This window comes from Ammospiza nelsoni, chromosome 9, assembly GCF_027579445.1.
Source record: "Ammospiza nelsoni isolate bAmmNel1 chromosome 9, bAmmNel1.pri, whole genome shotgun sequence".
Taxonomy (NCBI): Eukaryota; Metazoa; Chordata; class Aves; order Passeriformes; family Passerellidae; genus Ammospiza; species Ammospiza nelsoni.
In genome coordinates this window covers 8,943,671-8,968,041 of record NC_080641.1, presented here as the reverse complement: position 1 = coordinate 8,968,041, position 24,371 = coordinate 8,943,671, and the positions used below count along the sequence as shown (strand labels likewise).

General features: G+C 47.6%; 2 protein-coding genes across 3 annotated transcripts; one reads left to right on the top strand and one right to left on the bottom strand.

Annotated features, from left to right (window-relative positions):
* Window positions 1–1,753: 1,753 nt before the first annotated feature.
* On the bottom strand, window positions 1,754–9,438 carry LOC132076973 (torsin-1A-interacting protein 2-like). 2 transcript variants are annotated; one of them, XM_059478408.1, is made up of 6 exons: window positions 9,287–9,438; window positions 8,354–8,554; window positions 6,449–6,748; window positions 6,004–6,318; window positions 5,486–5,650; window positions 1,754–4,718 (listed from the first exon to the last, which is right to left on the bottom strand). In XM_059478408.1, exons 2-6 carry the CDS (start codon window positions 8,385–8,387, stop codon window positions 3,958–3,960), a joined length of 1,575 nt encoding a protein of 524 aa, XP_059334391.1. In that variant the 5' UTR covers window positions 8,388–8,554; window positions 9,287–9,438; the 3' UTR covers window positions 1,754–3,957. The 2 variants fall into 2 exon arrangements, with proteins under 2 accessions (XP_059334391.1, XP_059334392.1); XM_059478409.1 differs by having other exon boundaries at window positions 5,552–5,650.
* A 3,638-nt stretch (window positions 9,439–13,076) lies between these two features.
* Window positions 13,077–23,631, top strand: LOC132077014 (torsin-1A-interacting protein 1-like). Its single transcript, XM_059478457.1, has 6 exons — window positions 13,077–13,274; window positions 13,496–13,564; window positions 16,416–16,517; window positions 17,351–17,410; window positions 19,895–19,954; window positions 21,099–23,631. Exons 1-6 carry the CDS (start codon window positions 13,112–13,114, stop codon window positions 21,890–21,892), a joined length of 1,248 nt encoding a protein of 415 aa, XP_059334440.1. The 5' UTR covers window positions 13,077–13,111; the 3' UTR covers window positions 21,893–23,631.
* The last annotated feature ends 740 nt before the right edge of the window (window positions 23,632–24,371 follow it).

Genomic DNA, 24,371 nt, shown 5'->3' with positions numbered 1-24,371 from the left:
CAGCCCTAAGGATTCAGCTCTGTTAACACAGAGATCAGGGGCTTCCTTCAGCTCAAGCTGTCATTGTGTGGCCAGGTCTGCTCCCCTGTGGACGTTGCCATGTCCTGGTTTTTGTTGCGCAGAGGGGTCTGAGTGGTCCCTGGACTGCTGGGCAGGGGATGGAGCAGACCTCAGAGGACTGTGAGCTGTTTCCATCCCTTGTGCTCTGCTGTCCTGGTGCCTCTGCACTGGCTCCCAGAGGATCCTCAGCTCTTGAGTGCCCTCAGGAGGGACATGCAGAGCCTCTCCTCAGCCTCAGCACCACTGCACAGTCCAGCTACAGCAGGGAGAGGCCAGGGGGATGCCTGCCATGGCTTAGCCCCCTCCCTCTGTGGGGAACATACTTTTAAGCTGCGTTTTTTGAGCCTTTTCATGGATTCACGTCCCACAGGCTGAGGCCAAGCTCCTTTGTGTGGTTCATTGTCCAGCTGCTTCCCCTGCGGAGGCTGAGGTGAGAAATAAAACCAGCTTCCAGCTCCCAATATCTGCAAATCTCAATTACAATGGAGGTTTTGTGGACCAGAAAGTGGCCCCCGAGGGAGCAGCTCTGGGGAGGGTTGAGGTGCAGATGAGCTCACAGGAGAGATGTGGCTGAACTGGGTTCACTCCTCCTCCTCTTTGTGCCCTGCCTCCTTCCAGCTCCAGCCCGTGCTGGTGCAGAAAGGTGAGGAGGGATGTGGCAGGAATGTCCCTGTCCCTGACCACTTGGACCACTTGGCTTTAAACACTGAGGGTGACAAAGCTGCATCAGCTCCAGGACAGCAGCACGTTCACAGGGATAATCAGCACTGATTTGGTGGTGGAGCAGACCAGGCTGGCCTTCCAGGGCTGGTTTTGCCTCTCAGTTGTGCTCCTGTGTAATTTTCAAGGTGATTTTTAGGATTGTTGAACATCCTTTCCTGCAGAGATTGGGACTCAAAAAACCCCCACCAGTGCACCTTTCTGCCTCTGAGTTTGTTCAGCTGCTCTCTTTGGACTCACTTTTGGATTCATTTGCAAGACTTAAAAAAGCAGCCTGGTTTTTGCATCAAAAACCAGCATTGCTGTACCTGGGGACACTGGATTTTCATGTAAATCTGTGGTGTAAAACCAAATCTTCTTCTCTATCACCAAACAGGAGATGGGTGATGTTTACTTTTAGCAATCAATCACATGGACATCCATGTGAAGGCAGGTGCCATTGTTATGGATGTTGTTGTCAGGAGACTGAAGAAAATCCAAACTAACAGGGTAAATCCTTTCTTTTCCAGACCTCTCTCTGTTTAGGCTAGAGCTGGGCAAAATGATTCATCACAAAAATAAAAGTTTGAGTGTGCTGAAGTGGTGGAATATGAAGTGGAACCAATCTGTTGAAATGAGATATATTTGCTTTTCATATTTCTGAAACATTTCAGTTGTCAGTGAATTTCAGCTTCATTTATTATCATTAAATATTATGCAAACCCCAGTGTACTTCAGCCAGGGTTGAATCCAGCAGCTCTTTGGGGGTTTGTTTTTAATTTTGCCTCAGTTGAAAAAGCTGCAAATATTTGCCCCAAACAACTGAGAAAAACGTTGTTTAGAGTTTTTCCAGGAAAAGCAAATATTCACTGTGTTTGCACAGCTACAGCCCTGACCTAAAGAAAACTTTGCCTAATATGATCTCTTTAGCTTAATGAAAATAGCTGAGAAAAAAGAATGGAATACAGTTAGACTCCAGTCTCACTTTGCTGGCTTCTTTCACAATCTCACCATTTATTTTTAAATAGAAATCCTGTTCCAGAAGCAAGCAGATATTTGTCTTTAGAAGGCCATAAAAATATCTCTGTATTGGAAGAACTCAGGTGGGTGACACTTTCAGCAATGGGGACTTGCATACCTGGGCTATTTATTGCAAACACAGTATGCAAAATGGAGAGAGAGAACATTAAAATACAGATTTCCACCAAAATACTGGCATAGCATGATTAATGCTCTGCTGGTCCTTACATCAACACCCTGCAGAGCAGGACACAGTGATTTCTCTCACCAAAGTAGTGTACAGCAATAGAAAAGAGGGAGAGGAGGAAGCAATCTGCATCTTGTATCAAACCATGGGCTCCAGCAGGTGGTTCTCACATTTAGCCCAGTGTTTATCACAGTTAAAACCCCTGTGGTATCTTGTCTTCATGTCTCAAACCAACCAAAAAGTCTGTTCTTTGAACAAATAACCCTCCTTCTTCCTTCATTTTGTCCCCTCCTCCAAGTTAAGGGCCACTAAGGTGCTGGGGCAGGTCAAGGCACACGGCAGGGGGAAAGAAGAGACAGGCTGTGGTTTCTGGGGTGCAGGGCTGCACCTCCTTGAGCCCTTGGTGGGGCAGATGTGCAAGGCACTGTTGGCAGGAGACCCATCCCACACCAGGGTCCAGCTGCTGTGAGGAGCACCCTGATGTGCAGCTGCTAAAGAACACCGTGGTGCTGTGGATTTGTTCTAGTTTGCACACAGAGCCTGGCTCTGCAAGGCCACATCTGCTGCAGCTGCTCCTTCTGCACTGGCACGTGGGGCTGGCCCCTGGGGCTGCCCTTGGGTTATCAAAAATGCTGTGACCTGCACCTGCCCCTCCAGGTGTGCCTGAGCTGGCTGCCCTGCCCCACAGCACTGCAAAAACACAGTGTGGGGAAACCACAGTGCTTCCAGGACTTGGATTTCTCTTCCTAGGATGCAGAAGAGGAGGCACAGAAAATTTGTCAAGGAATTTTAGTGTTAATGGCAGAGATTTGGTCTTTACCAGCTAACCCAGCTCTGCTCCTACTTGCTTTGGGAGGTGCCAGAGCTCCATCTGCCTGGCAGGGATGCAAATGTACCCTTGGAGGGCAAGGACCTGGTGTGCTACCCTACATGGTTTGAAATACCAATGTTAACATCGACATTCATCAACAGAAGACACCTGGGGAGAGGCTGGGACAGGCTGCCAGCCCTGCACACAGACCAGAGACCCAGGTGAAGAACAATCTGTTGTGTGGGACCAAAGCATCAGCCTGAGGAGAGAGTCACAGCCTCTGTGTGGCAAAGGGATTGAGGGGACTTCTTTTAGAGAGACAAGCATTAAATTACATTGTATTATTCATATTATTCACCTGTGCAATCCCTTGAGGCTTCACACTATCACAGTGGCAGCAACTGTTTCATTGCTCTCTGGTTCTAGAGCTTGTTCCCTGTCATATGGGATCCCCTCCTGAGATCCCTGCCATTAGGGTAGTGTTCAAGTGCTGACAACTGGAATTTCTGGTAATTGATGTTTAGGGGATCTCTGAATTGCAGGTTTGTTTGAGGATCTGGGCTTTGCCTGGTGTCAGTCGGGCTGTGCCAGTGGGACACTACTGGGGCTGACAGGTAACACCCCTGACTAGCAAACTGCTTTTCTTTTTCAAGCATGCCTTCAAAATATTGAGCCTTGAGAAATTTGACCTTTCTGTGTTCCAGCAGCTCCCTGGATAAAATATATTGTGGCACTGATGTGCACAACTTTAGCAAGCTGAGGGGCAGGGAGAGATGAAAGAGCTGCTGAATGCCAGCATCTTTCTGTCACACTAATCGTGAACATTATTTGTCTATTTCTTGATAGAAACACTACCTGCCAGGTCCTGTTTTCCCTCCTGCATCCCCATACATTGATGTTCCTACCAGGTCCTGTTTTCCCTCCTGCCTCCCCACACATTAGTGTTCTCCTGTGGAACTCTAAAACACCCCCTGTTCCCATCTCCCAGAAAGAAGTGTGTGTATCACCTCCAGGACTCAGCTGCCCAAATATCCTGGATCAACTTGTTCCTGTCAAACTCTTCCCAGGAACCTACAAGAAACAAACTGAAGACATGTAACACCGGTGGTGCCTCTGCCTGTACCAGAGCCAGCCAGGAGCATCTTTCCAACCCTCCTCGGGGCTCTGGCCTCTTTTGTTCCTAGGCTTTGGCAGAGCAGCCCCACTCCTCGATGGTCGGCACGGGGTGAATGGGCAGGACCAGGTGGGAGATGCGGCTCCACAGCCCGCTCAGCTTGTCCGAGTCCATGCTGTCGTAGGAGCCGGGGCTCCTGGCGCCGGTGAACTTGGCCCAGAGGAAGTCACGGACTCTCTCCTCCACCTGCTGGAGGCTGATGTGGCTCTCCAGCACGTCCTCCTCCAGCAGCACCGTCAGCAGCAGGGCCACGTCCTTGAAGGCGGCGCTCTCGTGGTCGCAGTACTTGTAGAAGATGAGGGTGGCGCCGGCGGGCAGCAGCTCGAAGCGGTGAACCACGGCGGCCCGGCCGCCCGCCTGGAACGCCTCGCTCAGCTCCCAGTCCACCTGCAGCTTGGCCTGGTCGCTGTGGAGCGCGGCCTTGTCGCTGCCCTCGACGTGCACCGTGCTGCCGTGCACGGCGGCCGCGTAGCAGTCGGCCAGGCGGGCGCTGAGGCAGCGCAGGGTGCGCTCGGCGCGGCGCGGGGCCGTGAGGATGATGATGGCCGGCTGCGAGGGCTGCGACGCGTTCAGGTGCTTGCGCAGGAACTTGCGCCCGCGCAGCCACAGCTCGGGGCTCTGGCCCGGGAAGCTGAGCTGCAGCAGGTCGAACTGGGACTGGAAGGCCTCCAGCGTGGGGTTCCTGCGGGGCTGCTGGGAGCTGGAGGTGGGGCTGCCGAAGCAGAATATGCAGAAGCCCAGCACTGTGAGGCCCAGGATGAAAAGCCCTGTGCAGCAGGGAGAGACACAACACGGGGAACAGCAGTCAGTCCCAAGTGACCCGCAGTGACATGCTGGAAAGTAGCTACAATGGCTATTTCTCCCCTCTCAGAGCTTCCCCCTGCACTAGGAAAGTGGAGCAAGTTGGTCAAGAAAGGTGAAAGGGCTGCAGGTCCCACTCCAATATGCCAGGTGAGGAGGCCGCAGCTCCAGGAAAGAGGGCAAGGATTGTGAAAACCTTCCTGAGGAAATTGCAGCTGCCCACAAGCTTTCCTCTTTTCCCCTTTCTCTGTTTTTTTAGGTTTGTGGCTGTTCAGAGCACCACATATGGAGGTGTCTGACCCAGGTAAAGTGCTGCTTTCACTGCCCTCCTCCATGCTATGAGTATACAAAGGCCACTGTGCTTCTGCTCAGAAAACAGAAGGTGCAGACACAATGCCTTGTGTCCCTCTCCAGGCAAAGCAGAGTCTCCTTCTAACAGGAGAAATGTGTTGATGCAGATCAGCATCAGTGTTCCTGCTTAGAGAACAGGACAGAGCAGGGCTGGGGAGGGGGACCCTCAGCACAGCAGCCCCCAGAGCTCCCAGGACATCCCAGGGCACTCACAGCATGATGACCACAATATGCCAGCTTTTGAGGCTGAAGAGCTGCAGGGGAAGCTGCCACTATAGGCTTGAACTGAGCCTGTATTTAAGGGGATGTTTTTTCTTTCAAACTCTCAGAAGAGGCTGTGAAAGGTCTCGAGAGAGAAGAGTAATTAAATGTGCTTTATTACTTGCTCCTGGAGGATCAGTGCCTTCTGGTCGATGAGTAACATGCAAGGGAAGCTTCTTTTCCTCACCTTTCCACGGGAGGGACTTTTTGGCCTTCTCCTGCTCTGTGTTTTGGGTGGTGATGTTCTGCAGGGAAGACAGAGTCTCTGGTTTTGGGGCTGTGTCCCCTGCAACAGGAGAAAAGAAATGTGTCACTCAGTGCTGAGGGGACAGGTAAATGGAGCTGTAGTAAGCAAAGCAGGAGCTCCCAGCTGAGGAAACACTGCTTTGGGTTAATACTGCCCTGAGTCTTGGCTTTCTCCTCTAGGGCTGGGCAAGGAGAAAGACAATGCAGAGTGCAGTGTGGCTTCATGCCTTTCACAGCACAACAGGAACCAAAGAAAGAGAGAAGCCAATTAATTTCTTATCGCTTTCAACTCCAGGGAAGTGACAATGGCTATGAGGGATCTCACCCCATTGCTCTAGTGCCAGTGGGAAATGCAGGAAGTGGAAGAGCAGCAGTGTGCAGCCCCCAGCTCACCTTTTGGTCTTTTCCTTAACGTGCCTTGGAACTCGCTCTCCTGTGTTTCTTGCCCTCTGGGTGGCTCTGGCTCCCAGTCTGGGACAGTGGCACTGCTGCTTTTCTCTGCCAAGTGGCCCCTGGGGACATCTTCCACACCAGTCACATCCAAATGTGTCACTTCACTGCCAGAGCTCCGTGCCTTGCTTGTTGATGAGACATCTTCCTCTGCTTTGCAGAGACTTTCACACTGCCCAGTTTTCTCCTGGTGCTCCTGTGGTTCCTGGTGGACAGGGCTGTCTCCTTGGCTTTCCACACTCTCATGGCCCAGCCCAGCTGTGGGGAATAAAATGCACGGACCTACACTTCGTCTCTTTTAGCCCAAGAACCAGGAACCCTTTCTCCTGCTCTGCCTCCTCTAAGGCAAGGCCCAGGTTATCAGGCCCAAGGGTGGGGAGAGACTCACCTTCATCCAAGTCCTGTTTTTCCAGGGGTCTTTCTGAGACACCTTCTCTTGTCTTGTCAGACTCTTTTGGCAATACTTCAATTTGCTGGGCAGGTTTCTCCTCTAGGGTGGGACCAGCTGAACCCAGGAGTGTTGTCTCTGCCCCACCAGCAGCTGATTCACACACTGCAGACTCCTCCTCTGGTTTGCAGGATGTCTCAGGCCATCTGCTTGTCCCTTGGTGCCCAGGTGTTTCCTGGGTGGGCTTTTGGTGCTCAGGATGCTCTGCTGTGCTCCCCACCTCAGCCTGGGCTGGTCCAGCTGTTGGGATCAGAGTTCACAAGCCCAGTGAGCCACGCAGGAGTGAAGAATGCCCAGTGCTTTACCACCACCCACACAACTCCCAGTTCTGGCTATGCAGAAGCATTTACCCCCAGTGAGATGGGAGAGAACAGAGTGACCAGAGGTGAGAAAACTCTTGGGTTGAGTGAAGGGAAGGAGGGAATCAGGATGCAAAGGCATCACTCACCACCTCCTGCAAGCAGACTGATGCCAGGCCAATCTCCCAGCAATGGCCACCTTTGAAGCCACCCCGTTTCTCCCTTTCTGTCTTTGCCCCATTTTTTTGGTGCTGAGCATGATGCTATATTGTGTTCAACCACCCTTTTCCCACCTTGGTTCCCTGCCCAGCCTTCTGCACACCCCAGGGTATTTGCTGGGCAAGGATAGAAAGCCTTGATGCTGTGTTCAGCAAAAGCCAAAACACTGCTCTGTTTTCAACATTTTTTTCTCTAAACCCACAAATCCAAGCCACAGATCTTACAGCTGCCATGCTAAAGCAAACTCAATCCCAGCTTATGTCCTAGGTGGGATGGGCAGGCAATTCCTTCCTTCAATGGTAGGATATGTTACCACATCTTCCACAGACAGTGGATTTTCACAGATAGTGATGGATTTGAAGAATTCCTAAGGCTGTTGTTGAGTACAGTTATGCCAATGCACTTCAAGCATCTCTCTGAATGTAAATGATAATTCTGCTCATGCTCTATTTCTGTGTTTCTGTGATGGAGCTGCTCTCCCAAAGAGCTATGGCAACATTTAATTAGAAACAAACACTGGAGCATAATTCAATAGAGAGATCCTGCAACTGAACAGCATCTGTGACATATTCTGACTCTCACAGAACCAAAGTGCAGCTCAAATTTCAGGCACTATTTGTGAAAAATTGCTTATGAATGATCAAGCACTACATAAATGATTATGCTATAATTAGCATAAACACTGATTAAAAGGGCAAGGAACTCCCTTCTAATTTGAAAACAGAGAAAAAGCTGCACTTGTCACTTGTCAGAACATGATTTTTACATTCTTTGTTGCTGATTATTACAGTGACACTTCTGACTATCTAGGACAGACCTGAGCTGGGGATGGCATCGCTTTATCACTGACACACTCATAGGTACTAGTCATAACAAGGCTCCCACAGAATGTAAGTACACGGTAGAAACTGAAACATGAGGAACTTGGAGATATCCTGCTGTTCAAGCTGGGCACAAACTACTCCCTGCCCTGCCTCTTCCACAGTTTCTCCAACCAGAGGTGGTGGAAAACTGGTTTATTATTTAAGCATTTGTAGATGGGAAGCACCAGGATGGGGGGAAGAAAGCTCTTCCAGTGTGGATCTCTCTCTTCAGCATTCCTTGTGCTGCCATCTTGGGACACAGAGTCTAAACCTGTCGCAGATCAGAATCTAAAACTGAAAGTAACTTGTTCATCTTTCACCCTTTAAAAAATGACAGCAACTTGCTTTCCTTGGCCTGGAAAAGATGGTATTCTTTACTGGTTTATTTTTCTTCTGCACAGGTTTCTCATGTCACTGGCAGCAAAGGGATTTTCCTAGATGGAGCAAGCAAAGGATTCACTTACCTCCAAGCAGATCCACTCTCGGATTCTCTTCCATTTTCCTTTTCCTCTGGAGCTCTGCCTTCTGCTCGGTTTGTTTTCACTTTCTCGGACGTTCATAGGGAGCTGTGTGTCCCTGCTGTTCCGGAGGCTGACCGAGTCCTGCCCTCCTCACAGCCACCATCCCGTCCTGCTCCGGCCAACTCCAGCTACACGCCCACAAACCTGATAAGCAGAAACACCGTGAATCACGGGGGGCGACGCTCCTCCTCCGTGATTCCCAAGGTGAAAATGGGAGGATACGAACCTTCAGCCCGCGGGCTGTCAGCTATTTTGCTTCCCGTCCGAGCAGGGGTTAATGCACACCGCATTTATCGTGGGACGTGCCAGGGGGGTGAGGCACTGCTGGCTCATCCCACGGACGCCAGGCCGGAGTGTGGGGCTCGGCAGGCTGCCCCGGGAGCTTTTGGGGCTGGTAGCTCGCAGCCAGGCCGGCACGGAGCGATGCCCCTGCTCCTGCTGTTGTTCCCCCTGCCTGCTTCCAGCGTGTGGGATCGGGAGGCGATCCGGCAGAACCCCCCCGCGGACCCGGAGCCGCAGCCTGAGTGAGCCCCGCACGCCTCCAGCCATGATTCCCCCGGCTAAAGCCCTTTGGGACAGGGCACAGACGGAGCCGGGCTCGCCGGTGTCAGCCAGGCTTTCTTGGAAAACTCCCAAGAAACTTTCCCCGCTGGAGAGCGGTCCGTGCGGTTTTCCGCACAGGAATCTCCAGCCCAGCCTCCGAAAGCAGGAGCTTTTCGGCACCGGGGGATCCCTCGGCCTCAGCAGTGTCCCCACACACGGTTTGGGGCTGGGGGGTGCAGCCGCTGCCCCGCCGCCCGTCCCTCCCCTCCCTGTTCCCGATGCTGACGCTCCGGCAGGAGAAGGAAATCAGCAGAACAAAGTGGGGCCGCTTACCCAGGCAGCTTCGGAGCCGGTCAGGGCGGCGATCAGCAGGAAGAGGCCAGCGTTGGCCTTTCCCCTTGCCCTCCGTCCCAGAGGCCCTTTGGTGGCAGGGCACCAGCGCACACCCTGAATCCTCCGCTGGAAACGTGACGGTGAACCCTGCCCTTCCCTGGCTCCCGGCTGCCTGCTGGGAGCTGTAGTTTTCCTTCCCGCAGTCCTTCTCGGGAGCCTTCAGGAAACATTGACTTCCTTTTTTTAGCCGTGTTTCCGTGACTCTGTGGCTGTGCGCTTTTTTTCAGGCGCTCTGCATGACTGGCGGGTTCCTGCGTTCAGTAACAGTGTTGCTGATTGAAGCAAGAAAACGATAGCGAAAGGAGGGAACTGGTTTGAGAGTTGATTTAGGAAAAGTACTGCAGGAAAAGTCACCCAAACACGGAGGCAGCAAAGCCCGGACTCTGGAAATGTCACGTTGCCAGTGCACGGAGGCTGGGGAGGATGTGACATGGAGGGTCTTCAGCATCAGCCTGGGGGAAAGGGATGCGGAGCCCACCCAGCGTCCCCAGAAGTGGCGAGAGGCTGTAAAGCAGGAAAAGGTCTGAGAATGTGTGAGTCAGCCCTTGGCTTCATTTAGGCAATGCTTTTCCCAAAAAAATCCTGTTCTAACTCGTGGTGCCTGCACGGGGGCATGTATAGGCATGGGAATGTTCCAACCCCTTCCCTATTCCTGCCCAGGACATGTTTCATGGAAAGCAGCAGCATGGAGCACTCCAGGGGAAAGGCAGCAGCACAGCGAGCAGCAGAACAGAGTGAGCCTCTGGAACTCAGCTTGCTGCCTTTTCACCAGCATCCCCAGAGGAACCCAGCAGCAAATGGCTGAGACAAAACACAGGGAAAGGCAAATGAGGCAGTGCTGGAAAGGAGGGGGCACTGAGTGGCTGGGACTCATCAGTCTGGGGAGCAGAGGGCTGACAGGGTGGATGGGATTACTGTGTTAGATTTGTTAAAAAAAACTTCAATTTGACTGAATTTCACACTAGTACTGGAGGCACTTGTAAAACAGGTAAGAGGCTGGGTTCAAATGGTAAGGAAAAATACTTTATGCTGTATGGAGGAACACTTGCTGGCCCAGGCAGCACAGAGGCAGTGTCAGAGGAGTCAATAAAATGTGTGTGCCATGTTACCCCCGGGGTGTCAGCACGTGCACAGACATCAACACTGACACTGCTCATGTCAGGAAGGTGGTGAGAAGGAGAGGTGTGCTGGCCACTACACCTCATTTCTGACAGTGGCTTCCTCTGTCACCTACAGAGCCTGGGAGGGGACAGTGGCCATGGCAGACTCAGCACATTCCCTTGTCACAACCAACCTCTCACCAGGTGCAGCAGAGGCTGTAAAACCAGAATGGAAAAGCAGGAAGGAAAAAGTCAGCGTGGCTGATTTACAAGGTCACCTTGAGGGCCCTGCTCCTGGCTGCCATCAGTCTCACACCATGACTTGATCTCCCTCAGTAAGGAACAGCAGAGAGGAGCTGCAAGTGGCTTCATGGAAATCCAGGCATTTTCTATCCCTCTGTCCCTGAAGCCATCCAGTCCCTTCAACACAGTGTTTGGGGCTGAGGGGCTGCCCTCTCCATGGAAGCACGAGTGTCACAAAACTGGTGTCAAGTGTGTGACAAAATCAGGGGGTCATTTCAGCCTCTCCAGGTTGAGAACCTGGTTCCCAAAAAGTCATTTGGCAGGAAAATTAGCTGGCTGGCTTAGGGCATGAAGTCATCACAAAACAGTTACAAAAACGGATCTTGCCATTGTTATGTTGATTTTCTTTCCCTGATGTGGTAATTGTTACATCCTCTTTCATTTCTGCTTTAGAAAACAATGCTCAATGTGTGTGTTCTGCTTTTAGGACTGAAAAGAATGACAATATTTACTGCTGGTACAGTAGGAGGTATATGTCATTCTTCCCCTGTACTCGGCACTGGTGAGGCCTCACTTGGAGTATTGTATCCAGTTCTGGGCCCCTCACTTTAGGAGGGACGTTGAGTTACTTGAGCGTGTCCAGAGGAGAGCAACGAAACTAATAAGGGGCTTGGAACACAAGCCATATGAAGAGCGACTGAGGGAGCTGGGGTTGTTCAGCCTGGAGAAAAGGAGACTAAGGGGTGACCTCATCACTCTCTACAACTTCCTGAAGGGTGGCTGTGGTGAGCTGGGGGTGGGCCTCTTTCTCCGGGCAACAACGGATAGAACAAGAGGACACAGTTTCAAGTTGCGTCAAGCTAGATGTAAGTTAGAAGTAAGAAGGAAATACTTCACAGAAAGAGTGGTCAGAAACTGGAATCATTTACCCAGTGAGGTGGTAGAGGCATCATCCCTTGAAGAATTTAAAAAAAGACTGGATGTGGCACTTGCTGCCATGATCTAGCTGAACAGTTAGAACATCGGCTGGACTAGATGATCTTATAGGTCTCTTCCAGTCTTGAAAATTCTGTGATTCTGTGATTCTGTGATATATAACTTAGCTCAAAAAGATTCACTTGCTTTTGCATGAAACTGCAACATTTATGGTGTGTTAGTAAAGAATTAGGGCAGTTTTTGTTTTGAAAACTTAGTACAGAGGAGACAGTACAGGAGTGGAGGCTGAATGAACTTCCCTCACCCAGCCTTCCTGCTGGATTGCACAAAGTGCCAGACTCTCCTCAGGGACAGGACAAGAGCAGTGGCCATAAACTAAAACACAAGAAGTTCCACCTCAACGGGAGGAAGAATTTCTTCACTGGGAAAGGCTACCCAGGGAGGGCATGGGGTCTCTCTCTCTCTCTGGAGACATTCCAAACCCACCTGGATGTGTTCCTGTCACCTGCTTCAGGTGACCCTGCCTTGGCTGGGGGGTTGGACTGGGTGATCTCCAGAGGTCCCTTCCAACCGGAACAATTCTGTGATTCTGTGAATTTCTAAAAGGGTCTCTAATCGTTTAGCAACTCATTTCCAAGCTGGTCTTGAGCTGCTAGGGAGGGAGTCTAGAGGAGACCTTGTAGTCCCATCAAACTGCATCTTGAAAACTTCCAGCCACGGCAACTGTACCACATTTTTATGACAGATTTATCACATGCCTGGGTAAAAATGCTTTATCAAGAATGCAATCAAACACATTTTAAAAGTCCAGTTTACCAGTAATTAATCGGAACAAACAGGTAAGAAAAGTGAAATGCCTAGTGAGATATTCCAGATCTGATTAGCCAAAACAATTCCCACACTAAGGAACAGAGTGGTGCAGCATTATCAGTGCCACAGGATCTCATGTCCCTCGAAGCACCTCCAAGTTTCCCTTCTCTGCTACTCAGCTATTTGTGCTTATTTTACAGACTTTTCAGCCTCCGAGAAATGCAAACCTGGCTTTGTCGCGACCGGTTCGCACACAGAAAATACCGCGGAGGGCAGCGGAGGCGCCGGGCCCGGGCTGCCCTCAGGGGCCGCGCCCGTCCCGCATTTTTTTCACTGGGGGGCAGCAGCCGCGGGGCCGCCGTGCGGACGTTGCAGGGGCCGCTCCCGCCGGGCCCGGCCCGATCCCGGTCCGGTCTCCGGTGCGGGCCCCGAGGGCGGTGCCGGGGCCATGGCAGACCGGCCGCGCTACCACGTGACGCCGCGGCGGCCGCTCCGCGGGCGGGCGGAAGCGACGGACGCGGGTCCCGCCCCGCGGGAAGTGAGGCCCGTGGAGCCGCCCCCGCCGCCGCGGGAAGGCGGCAGCTCTAGGCCCGAGCAGGCGGCGGCGGGCGGACGGGGAAGAGGACGGGGCAGGGGACGAGGCCGGGGCAAGCGGCGCGGCGCGGCGGCGGGCGGCATGGTGGGCAGCGGCGACGAGGAGGGGGCTCCGGCGGACGGCCCCGGGTTGGCTCCGCCGGACGGTGCCGGGCTGAAGCGGCGGCGGAAGAGCCCCCGGCTGGCGGCGGCGGCGGCGCGGCCGGAGGAGCTCGGGGACGAGGTGGACAGCGCGGCCCTGCAGGGTGAGCGGCGCGGGCGGGCGCAGCGGCCCGCGGTGGATCATGTGGTTGAGGGTGCGGTAGGGCGGCGCGAAGCGGGGCGGGCGGGCGCCTTGTGGTTTCCCTCCGGGGGTGTTGGGACGGGACCGCGGGCTCCCGGTGAGCCCGGTGCTTCTGGAAGGCTCTCAGGCCGGTGGGATTGAGCTGATTGTCCGGCCGTGCCCCTCACCCGTGTCTCGTTTCAGGGGACGAGCATCACTTCGGGACCCCAGACTCCCTGACGCGGCCCCCTATAAAAGCGTACAGATCGCCAGGTAGGCTCCGATCCCAGATCTGCGGAGGGGCTGGGATGGCCCTCGCTCAGGGAAATGGGGATTGTTGGGTTTAACTCCTCGGCAGGTGTTACCGTGGCACACAGGTGAGGAAATCCCGCTGTGGCTCTTACCCCACAGACCCGGGATGGGAGGAGGAGCGATCCTTTTCAGCAGGGCACGCTGGAACCCTCAGGTGGCTGTTTTATTAGTACATCACTTGGAACCGTACTTTACCACAGCATTTAAATTCTACTAACACTGCTTGGTGTTGAAAGGCAGGATTTAAATAAGGTATGCTGAGCTGCAGAATCGACCCCTCAGTGGCTGTGCTCCTTACTGGGAGCAGCATTGTTTATGAGGAAATGCAAAACTGGGGTTTTCCTTCTTTTGAAACACAAGGATGCTCTGGGAGCTGCTCCTGGATACTGGGCTGGACAGGCTGCTGTGTTATCACTGTGTGGCAGCCACTTGTTGCTTTAGTTGATGAAACTCGTGTCTTTCTCCAAGCTATAGAAACATGCTAACTCAGTGTAACATAGTAATGTGGCTTTAGCCCGTCATTCCACCAGGAAGCTGTGAATAAATTGTATTTCCTTCCTCTTTTCTCTGTTGTGGAGTGCGGTGGTGCTCAGGGATGCATTGGGCTAGCTTGAGACTGTTCTCCATTCCCATCTGTGATTTTGTCACCAGGAATTGCCTGCCTGTATTCTGCTCCAGAAGCAGAATTTCCAGGAGGCATAGGGAAAAAAAAATATCTTGTTTTGAGGAAGGTTATGAGTATTTCTTCAGGCAAGTAGAGAGGTTTGTCTGGGAAAAAAAGCTCTTGCTCCCACATGGTGGCTAACAGGGTATAACAGGCTCAGTGTTTTAAATGTGGCTGTGCTGCTTCAGGAGGTGCAGCTGAGGGTTGGCTTTTTAATTAGATGGCTCTAAAAATGAGGCTCCTCTCCCTCCCATCCTCCCCAGCTCTTTGTAGCTGTGGTGCATTATAGGCACAACAGGTGTAAAAGTATGATAACAGACACTAATTGTTTATATAGCAGCAGAGGATTAGTTTTCCCCCCTCTGTAGATGTGCAGTATTTTGCTTTTCCTGCAGAGTTTAGGGCATGGTCTGTGAGGCAGGGCAATAAGCAGGCTGGGTTGTTGGGGGAGCAGAATTGTCCTGCTTCCCTGAGAACAGAATGGAAGCAAAACCACACCCTGAGAAACTGGTTCCAGGCCTCTGCTGAGAGGTTTTAAATACAGGTTAGGTGACTTGCCTGGGGAGCTGGAAGGCTTTAAGAGCTTTAAGAAGAGCTTGCAGAGTTTTAAGAGCCTAAAACCCCCTGCCTAGAATCAGGGCAGCTTCTAGATCGGTGAGCTGAAGATGCGTGCTAGCAGTCTTCATGGAAGTTGTCTTACATTGACCTTTCTTTTCTACAACTTCTAAGAAGTCTCTGTAGCACAAAGAATAGTGATTGATGCCAGGAAGGGGAGAGGAATTAAGAGTAGGGACTGCCTGAGTAGCCCTCTTTAGGCTGATAGATATTTTTTGGTCTTCTGGTCACAATTACTGGGGAGATTTTCCTTGTAAAACCTGGGTACATAGTGAAATATTATGGATATGTAGTTTGGCATTCCTGAAAATAATTTAGTGAGGAGCTTTGTGATAAATAAGTCACTTAACAGCTTTTTAAGATGGGTTTAAAATATAGGGCTCCATTAAGCATGTGCAAATACTTAACTGTTGCACCTGTGACTTGCCATAGTTTAAAACTTACAGCTTTTTCCCATTTTTTGTGGTTTGGATGGGTCTGGTGGTTTTGTTTTTCTCCTTAGTATGTTTGACATGCACTGGTGTGTGAAACTGCCAGAGCACGTTAGAAAAAGGCTGTTTTCTTAGTTGAAATAAAATTACCAAACACTAGGTGGCAAGCTATGCATTGCCCTTGGCATGTGGTAAAAGAGCTACAGAAACCCACTGAACTCCAGCTGGTTAAAGAGTAAAAGGGCCCAGAGTGAATGTCAGAAAAAAATTGCACATTGTATTCTTCCCTTTGCTGTTTGATGATGCTTGATAGCTCTGCCACAATCTCTGTTCCCCAACTGTTCTACAGTTTTTTATTCCATACCTGAGCTTTTTCTTGTCAGCCCCTTGGTTCTGGGTTTGCATTTTATCCTTTCCTGCATTTGGTTTCCCAGCCCTGACCTTTGCTCTGTGACCTCTGATATCCTACAGGGTTTACTCTTTCTAGTTAGTGACATTAATTGAGCTGGGTTTCACAGCTCAATGAGTCTGTGATGTGGCAAACAGCTGAAAAATGTTGATTTATATTCTTCTCACCTACCTGAGGGGTGAAATTAGGTTGCTGTTATGGATTAGGAGAGAATGAGACCTAACTAAAGGATGGCTTGGACTCCATTAAAAGGGAACTTATTTTCTGTATTTGCTTCTGCCTCTTTTCCCCTCTGCCCAATGCTGCATAAGAAAGACAGCACAATTATTGTTTTTAAGGGGAGTGCCCAAAGCTGTGGGAAAAACTCTCTATACTCCCATGGTGTTTACACTGAATCCCTTAGTATAACGAATTTCTTGGCTCCTAATATTCATGTTTTTAAGCAAGAACTCCTAATTTTTATTTTTGAGAAGCATGTGGTGGTGTAGACAGCTGTATTTCTAGTGAACTCAAATTTAACATAAGCATTTCAAGTTTTAGTTGCTTTTTGTTGCATTTTAAGAGAGTAACTTTTGGGAGTTCACAACTTAGAAAATCACTGATTTAGGTCATGGATGTTCCAAAACTACAACTTGATCCTTCAGATTTATGATCTTGCCAATCCTCTTTTTATTCTTTTTTTGCTCCTGGCAGGTGGGACTACAGTTTACTTTGAAGAGAGTACAGTAAAGGAAAATGCAAAGGCTCATGATAGTAACAGAACTGAGAAACCAACCATTTCTGCACCATTAAAAGGTAACAGCTTTTATCAGCATGTCTTCCATGGTGTAACAAATAATTGCTTAAATGTATTAAAATGACAATCATTCAGTTCTTTTGGAAAAGGGGGAAGTTTTTGAGTTGAAATCTGAATGGATGAAAAAGGGTTTCTTTAAAAAAAAATAAAGCTTCAGTGTGTACTCCTGCCTGAGCCAAAGCAAAACTGGTTATAATAGGATGATAATCTGCTTGGGTGAAAAACCTTAAAGTTCAAGAAAAGGCAGATTTCAACTTTGATAAATATCCAACTGTGTGGTTTTTGAAAAGCAAAACAGAAAGAAGTTTTTTCCCTGCTTCAAAAAACATATGAGGGTGGATCTTTAATTGCCTCAGGCAAGGAAAAGTAAAACTCTTCATGTTCTAAAGAGCTGAATTATCTTTGACTTTAGCAGGGGGAGTGACTACACCAAGTAATTTCAAGGTGAGGGAGCACTTTGCTCATTGCTCAGAGATTTTTCTCCATGTGTATTGCAGAAGCAATGGGGAGATAAAGTGAGAAAAAAAATGGGATTATTTTTAGCCACAGAAGGAAGTTACATGTCTTTTTAAAAGAAGCCATAAGAAGAATGATTTGTCATGTTGGCAAAAGCCTTGGGGTGAAGGGCCAAATTAAGCCCTTTGTAATAGATAAAAGTAACTTTCTGCAGCTCAGAGAGGTCCAGGAGGCTGTGCTGGTTTGCCATCACAACATATCCTCCTCCTCCTGATTAGCCTTGAGGAATTCATAGAAAGAGCCAGAGCATGTGTGGCTGTCCTGTTCTGATCTCTGATGTGGGGACTGAGTTCTTCCATTTGTGCTTTGCTTTCAGGAATAAAGGCTGACTTCCTTGAGGGAAATCAAGAGTGCTACTCAACTTCTGCACCACAGAGTAAGTAAAACAAGAGAACTTTAGTCTTTCCCTGTCATTAGATGAAAAGGACAGAGTTATTTTCCTTTCCTCTGCTTCTGGTTTTCCTTGTGCCCTGGGACACTGTCTGGGAAGATGGGCATGCACTCAGGAGGCAGATTCAAACAGAAACTGGAGAAGGCAGCATATTCCAGTCAGAGCCTCTCTGTGAGGTTATTCAGCTTGCTGACCACAGAAAATGCTCCACTTTCTCTTTCATTTTTCTTTTTGGAGTTGACTCATGGGACAGTAAATGCAGAGCATGGAGTAGGGGCTTTGTGGGGTAAGCTGAGGAGGGGAACAAAACCTTTATTTACGTTTTGGTGGCAGTGAATGTTAGTTTGTGCACAAACCTTCCCTTTTATCCTTTCCCTGAGAAGTGATGGCTTGCTGTGCTGTGACTGAATTAATTGTCCTAATACTCTTGAAAAGGAGCAGCATTTTTCTTTGCAGGCAAAATCCAGTCTGCTCATCTGATGACTCCCAGTGTTTCAGACTTTTGGAGGTTTTTTTGGGTTTGCCTTTTTTTTTTTTTTTCCCTTCCTGTTGGAAGAGTGCTTGAAAGAAAATGTTCTGAATTCTTTGTAAAATCTTGGTCCTTGTTTCTATCCTCAACAGGTTTAGATACAGATAAACAAAGTTTTGTAAATCAGATTTCAGTCTGAACAACCTGCAGGGGTTGCTTGGGTTTTTGTTTCTTTTTCGTTTTGTTGTTTGTTTTGGCTTTTTTTTAAACCATGGTGCTATCAGGAGAGAAGTTCATCCTGTGGTAGCTGCACATCTGTGAAATGCCTTTGAAAAATTAATTGATGCAGAGAGTTCTATCTTGTCTGGTAGTTTTACTTTTCTGTGCCCTTCCAGGTGCTGCAGGAGTGGTTATTTGTGTGTAGGGTGAATAACTTTGGAAGATCACTTAAAACTCTGAAATCTTTAAGGTGTCTGCAGAAGTTAGATTTTTTGAATTAAGCAAGAAAAAATTTACTGGGTCTTTTGTGCAAATTGTGCTGTAAATAATGCACAATTCTTAGGCAGATTAAGATCTGTTAATTGAATTATTTTTTCCTTTAGTGCATGAGTTACAGCTGTCACCTAAATATGAAACCTGCTCTGTGCAAACAGAGCTGCACTGTGCTGTGTTACAGAATTGAGGTGATTTTGAGCTGTTAACTCTTAGAAGATTGAGATAAGCTTAGCCAGGACAAGCTCCATGGCTGTGCCCTTTTGGAGTAGGGGGTTGAAATTACAGAATAGGGCAGTTCATTAAGCCAGTTAAGCCCCAGCTTAAAGCAGAGCTGCTTTTAGCACCTTCTGCAGTTACATTCATACAGAAACAAGGTTATGGAGTTTATTTCAGTGTCTTTAAATAACTACTGCAGGGTATGTTTGTTCAATTTATTCTCAATAGTGCCATTGACAGTCCGGATTTGGTTATATATTAAAGAGCCTTCAGCTTTGAACCAGTTGCTGTTCAACAAGGAGCCATAAATTCTCCTGTCTTTTTAATTACCTGGCTAAATGTAGAAAACATGCTGACCAAAAATTGCACAGTTTATATTCATGCTGGTCTCTTGGGAAAGTTGTTCATAACACTTTATGGATAATGCCTCTTGTACTTTGCTGTCTGAGCCCATTTAAATAGACCAAAAGTATATTTTGAAGTTGAAAGCTTGCACTTTGCTTTAAAGGCATAATTCATCCCAAGAAACTGATTGCTGATGAAGCAGGCCTCCAACCCAAGCTGCAAGGAGAGGGAAAAGAAGACTGTGCATTTAACATTTTGCTTTGTTTTTTACTATTTAGGTCTTGCATTATGTTGTTTTTCTAGTGTGTCCATTAATTAAGTTTCCATTTTTATGCCTCTCAAATTCTTGAGCAAAATCAGGAAACTTAATTGGGATATGGGATCCTTGTGCAGAAAATAACAGCTTGTTAAATTTCTTCCATTTTATCACCTTGTACATGAAATGGAGTTTTATTTGCATAATTCTTCAAGAGTTGGAAATCTTTGGGGGTAATTTGTGGTAGGCTGGGGACTTGTGCTTTCTAGGCAAGGTTGTGAGGATGGCTTGGGAGCTGGCATTTGGCAAAGAGCAGAGATTGAGATTTGCTCTGACACTTGAGTGAGGCTTCTCAGGCTGGTGACAGTGGTGAAGGGGTCATTTTCCTTGTTCAGGATGATTCTTTTGAGCACAAGGGGGAGAAAGATGTGGAAAGGAACTGAAACCCCTGAGCTTGACCCTGCCCCACCTGGGATGAGGTGACAGCCTCACCTTTGCTCCATCTTAGCAGAACTGGGTTTGGTTCAGCAGGGTGCTTTGTTGCCCTTCCTGTAAGCTTTGTGGGATTTTGCATGTAAAAGTTTTTGTTGAAAATAATGCAGTTTGGTGATTTCAACTCCCTGCTGGAAGATTGGGCATAATTGTTGTCTTAGTGTTCTTCTCATGTTCCTTTCTTATTTCTTAACAGGCAGAAGTAAATCTCGGTATCAGTCCAGTACAGAGAAGCAGTCACAGCCTTTGGCCAGAAGTAAGACTTCTGCTTTCACTTCTGTCTCATGCTTGTGTGACATTTAACCATTTTTATGCCTTTCCAAGTATTTCAGTTCCTGGAGTTGGTGTTAAGCTGAAGGTCCTTGCTAGAACAGATGATTTGCTTGCTGGGAGGTGGCATCAGCATGAAGGAAGGAAGGGTGTTGTGTAATGGATAACATTTTCACCTGAATTTCAGGTCTTTTATCTGTAATGTTTACAAGATTAAGACTGAGGCAGGGCTAGTGGTGGTGTTATTTAACTATTGTTTTGTTACTGTCCTGATAAAAGTTGGGGTGTAAAAGGGGAACAAAAGGAATGCAGTTCTTCCTGTTTCCAGGAAGATTGCTGCATTTTGTCACTCATTTTACTGGGAACAGAATCCTTTTGCTTGCAGTGCATGAAACAAGTGTTAATTTACCTGTTCAAATATGAAACCAAATCAAAATATCTGATCTTTGATGGACGTGGTTTGCTGTGTGTACTTTGTGAAGCTCACTGATCCAAAGGCCACAACGTTCTCTGATAGTGTTGACCACCAGTGTCTGAGATGCAAAAATTGCTGCAGGAACTATTTTTATCCTAAGGGAATAGGCAAGAAAAATAACACAGAAATCATTCTGGTGCAGCCAGGTTTTCTGTAGGATCTTTTGTGCAGGCCATAAATGTAGGAGAAGCTTTGACCTTTTTCAGAACCATTTTAAGCTCTTAGTTTGGATTTTATTAAAGTGAATGGAATATTGATGAACTTTAAGAGCTCCTTTTTCAGAAGAAGGTCTAATTTAGTCTCAGTCAATGTGGGAATATGTAAAAATGCTCTTTTTTTTAAGGTTGTCACTTCACAAAGTGGCTTGAGTTCAAAACTGTTCTCTGTTTTGTGGTTAGGTTTTTTTTAACTAGATCATCTTTTCTGTGCTCTTCAACTACTGTACCTGTATTGAGAATGGGATTGCTTTACTGTTTCCTCTTATTTTCCTTTCACTTTCCTTTCCTTTCTTAACTAGATCTTTTCTATGCTCTTCAACTACTGTCCCAGTATTGAGAATGGGATCATTTCACTGTTTCCTCTTGTTTTCCTTTCACTTGTTGACTTCTGATGCCTTTTAAAACATTTTCTTCTTGTTTGCTCCATCTCTCTATAGATGACAGTGAATCACAGAATGGATTTCACAAGATATGGACTTTGTTACTGGTTCTGTTAATTTGTGTCCCACTGCTTTACATCCTGTGGAGTGGGATTCAAGGTGGAACCTCCTCAAGGAGAGATGCTGAAATTCTGCAAGAGTTTCGGGTCCGGATGGAGAAACTAAAAAACACTTACCAAAGCCAGGACCCCAGACTGTGGAGAAAAGCCCGTGTGTCCCTTGAGAAACGTCTCAACTCTTCCCATGAGCATCTGGAGCCTGCTATCCTGCTGCTCACAGCTGGCCAGGAAGCTGAGAAGGCCCTGAGGTGCCTGAGCAATGAGATTGCCAATGCTTTTGCCTCGTCCCAGAACGCCACCACAATCAGCATCGACGGCGTGGACAAGGCTGTGCTGGACAGTGACATTGTCAAGCTGGAGGTGGACACAGAGCTCAGCTCTGGCTTCAGTGAGGGCAAGAAGGTGGCAGTGGTGCATAGATTTGAGTCGCTGCCTGCAGGCTCCACCCTGATCTTTTACAAGTACTGTGACCATGAAAACGCAGCGTTTAAGGACGTGGCCCTCGTGCTGACAGTTCTCCTGGATGAGCAGTCACTGAGAAAGAGCCTCACCTTCCAAGAGGTGGAGGAGAAAGTCCGGGATTTCCTCTGGGCAAAGTTCACCAGCTCAGATGTTCCCAGCTCTTACAATGGCATGGACACAGATAAGCTGAGTGGACTGTGGAGCCGGATATCTCATCTTGTGTTGCCCGTTTGGCCTGAAAAGGGCCTCCCTCTAGAGGGGTGCACATAAAAGTTGCTGGAGAGCACTTGAGAAAGGAGGAAGATACAAAATGTGTGTTGCAAGGCAGAGCAGGGAAGAACTGAGCGTGGCTGCTGAGCTCAGGCAGCCACAGACCAGTCCTTTCTGTGCTGAGCCTTTCCACCAGCTGGCAGAGTTGTTTCTGCCAAAGCAAGTGGGACTTCTCTAAGGAAACTACAGCGTGTAAGCAAGGAACTTGTTGGTAAATTGTATTCAGTGATGCATTCAGCCTTGGTATCCTGGAGCTCAACATTGCTGTGCCTCAGTTCAGAGTCACTCATCTGCCTCTGGACCTTTGTTGAAGCACTGTTGGCTTTGCTGTGAGGATCCTCCTCTGGTGGTGCATAAAGCTGGTGTCACATTTGATAAGGTAACAATGTAAAGCCATCACCTTCATCTCCCACAATTGCTTACTTCACTTCTAACATAAGAAATAAACTGAAAATGATGAATAAGTGATTTGAGTCTAAGCACAAGCTTCTTCCTGATCCACTGGATCACAACATAGGTGTCAGCTATCTCTGGCCACTTGCAGAAATAGCAAAATTGCTTCAAAGATCTGTGACCTGTAGAGAACCTTTCAGCAAGCATTGCTTCCTTAAATGAGCCTGCTCCAAACAGTTCTGGGGAAAGAGAAAAGAAGAGGTGCAAAGGTTGCTTAAATTCAGTAGTAAGGTCAGTTAAATAATTCCTCAGTACCTCTTTGCCTGGCTGCTTGCAGGAGTTCTCTACTCTTTCAAAGTTTTGCAAGTCATAAAATTTGGGTGGAAATGATAAAATGTCATCCCCGTGTACATACTATCTCCTTTCCAAACACAACTTTAGGAAGACATAGTTTATTTCTCCTTTTACTAAGATCATTATTTTTGCATTGAGAGAATCTATTTATTTGTGGTACTTGATATCCTAAAAAAAATAACTTCTTGTATCTGTGTATTGCTGCCTGCTTGCTGTATAAATTTCTAGCAAAGAACAGATTTGCAGAGCATGCTTTTAAAATGTTTTTTAGTCTCTCATGTCAGGAGTTCCTCACAACAAGTACCTGTTTCTATTGTTAAATACTTTGGGTAAAAAAATAAAGAGAATAGCAGCACTTCCATTTCATTGCTGTTGCTTCATGCTCTGAGCCACTGGTCCATGTCCATTTGGTTTTATTGAGTATGAAGGAATGTGTGAAGATGCTCTCAAATTAATAGGATGTTTTCTTGCAGCAGCTGAGAGATTTGGCCCATCCTTCATTCACAAGCCCTTTGAACTGTCCTGTTGCAAAAAAAAAAAATAAAAACATTTTCAACAGGAAAACCTGTTGAGGAGCTGGAGCTTCTGGCTTCTTTCTGCTAGGCAAGGTTGGAGGTGTTAAAAGAAATTTACCAAAATCACCTGAAGCAAATAAAAGAGCAGAGTTTGGGAGACACAGAGCTGTGGGCACTTAGAGCTGGATTTGTTCTAACTATTGAGAGCCAGCAATGGATAATGCTTCCTATTTTAATGGGTAGAAATAAAAACAGTCAGAAGACATGGAAGTGCTGTTTTTCTGGATGTTTAATAGCTCAGAAAGGAAAAGAGGGCATTTATATTTTGAACATTTCACTGGACAAATGCTTTTTATTAAAAAAAAAAAAACCAACTGTGACTTATTTTCAAATTTATCCTCATAGCATATTTGTTTGTATATTATGTAAACTATTTTAGTAATGATTCAAAATAAACATACTTGTTTGTTTTATAAAGCTGTTTTAAGACTTGCCCACTGAATTTTAAGTGGTCAGACTTTTTTCCCCCCATTTTTAAATTGCTCATTCACCTTTGACCAACTACAGATGCCTAAAATACAACCTTTTGCAAAATTCAGAACTTTAAAGAAGTGAGTGGAGTGGTAGATACTGGGATGCAGGTGCATGTATTTCATAATATCAGGGCTTTTGTTTGACTGGGAACATGTCAGGAAATGGCTGTGAATTGTCTTTACTTGGTGTTCTTGTACTGATTCCCCAGCTCTGATTTCAGCTGGAACGAATGATAAGATATGGTTCACTTGTTTCATTAGCCCCATACAAGAGTCAGTAGCTGACAAAAGGGATGACTTCATCCTTTTTCCACTCCCTGCTGCATGTTCTGTACTTTTGGTGAACAAACCAGGGCACTGTGAACTGATTGGAGGGACAGTCTTGCTGAGAAGTAACTTTAAAAAGAATTATCAGGACTGGCCACATCAAAAAAGAAGACAAAGTTGAAGATTGCACACATATACAATTAAAACATATTTAACACAGGTAATTTTCTGTTCCTAAAACTCCTCTTCCTTGTAGGTATTAAAGAGCTGTATTCCTGGTTCAAGAGAAAATAGGAAGGTGTCTGGAAACTGAAGACTTAATGTTGTTGTAGCCAAAGGAAAATCTTTCTGTTGTTGTGAACTGTGGAGAAAGCCTACAAAGCTGTTCTAAATATGTTGTGCTACTTAGTCTGAAAA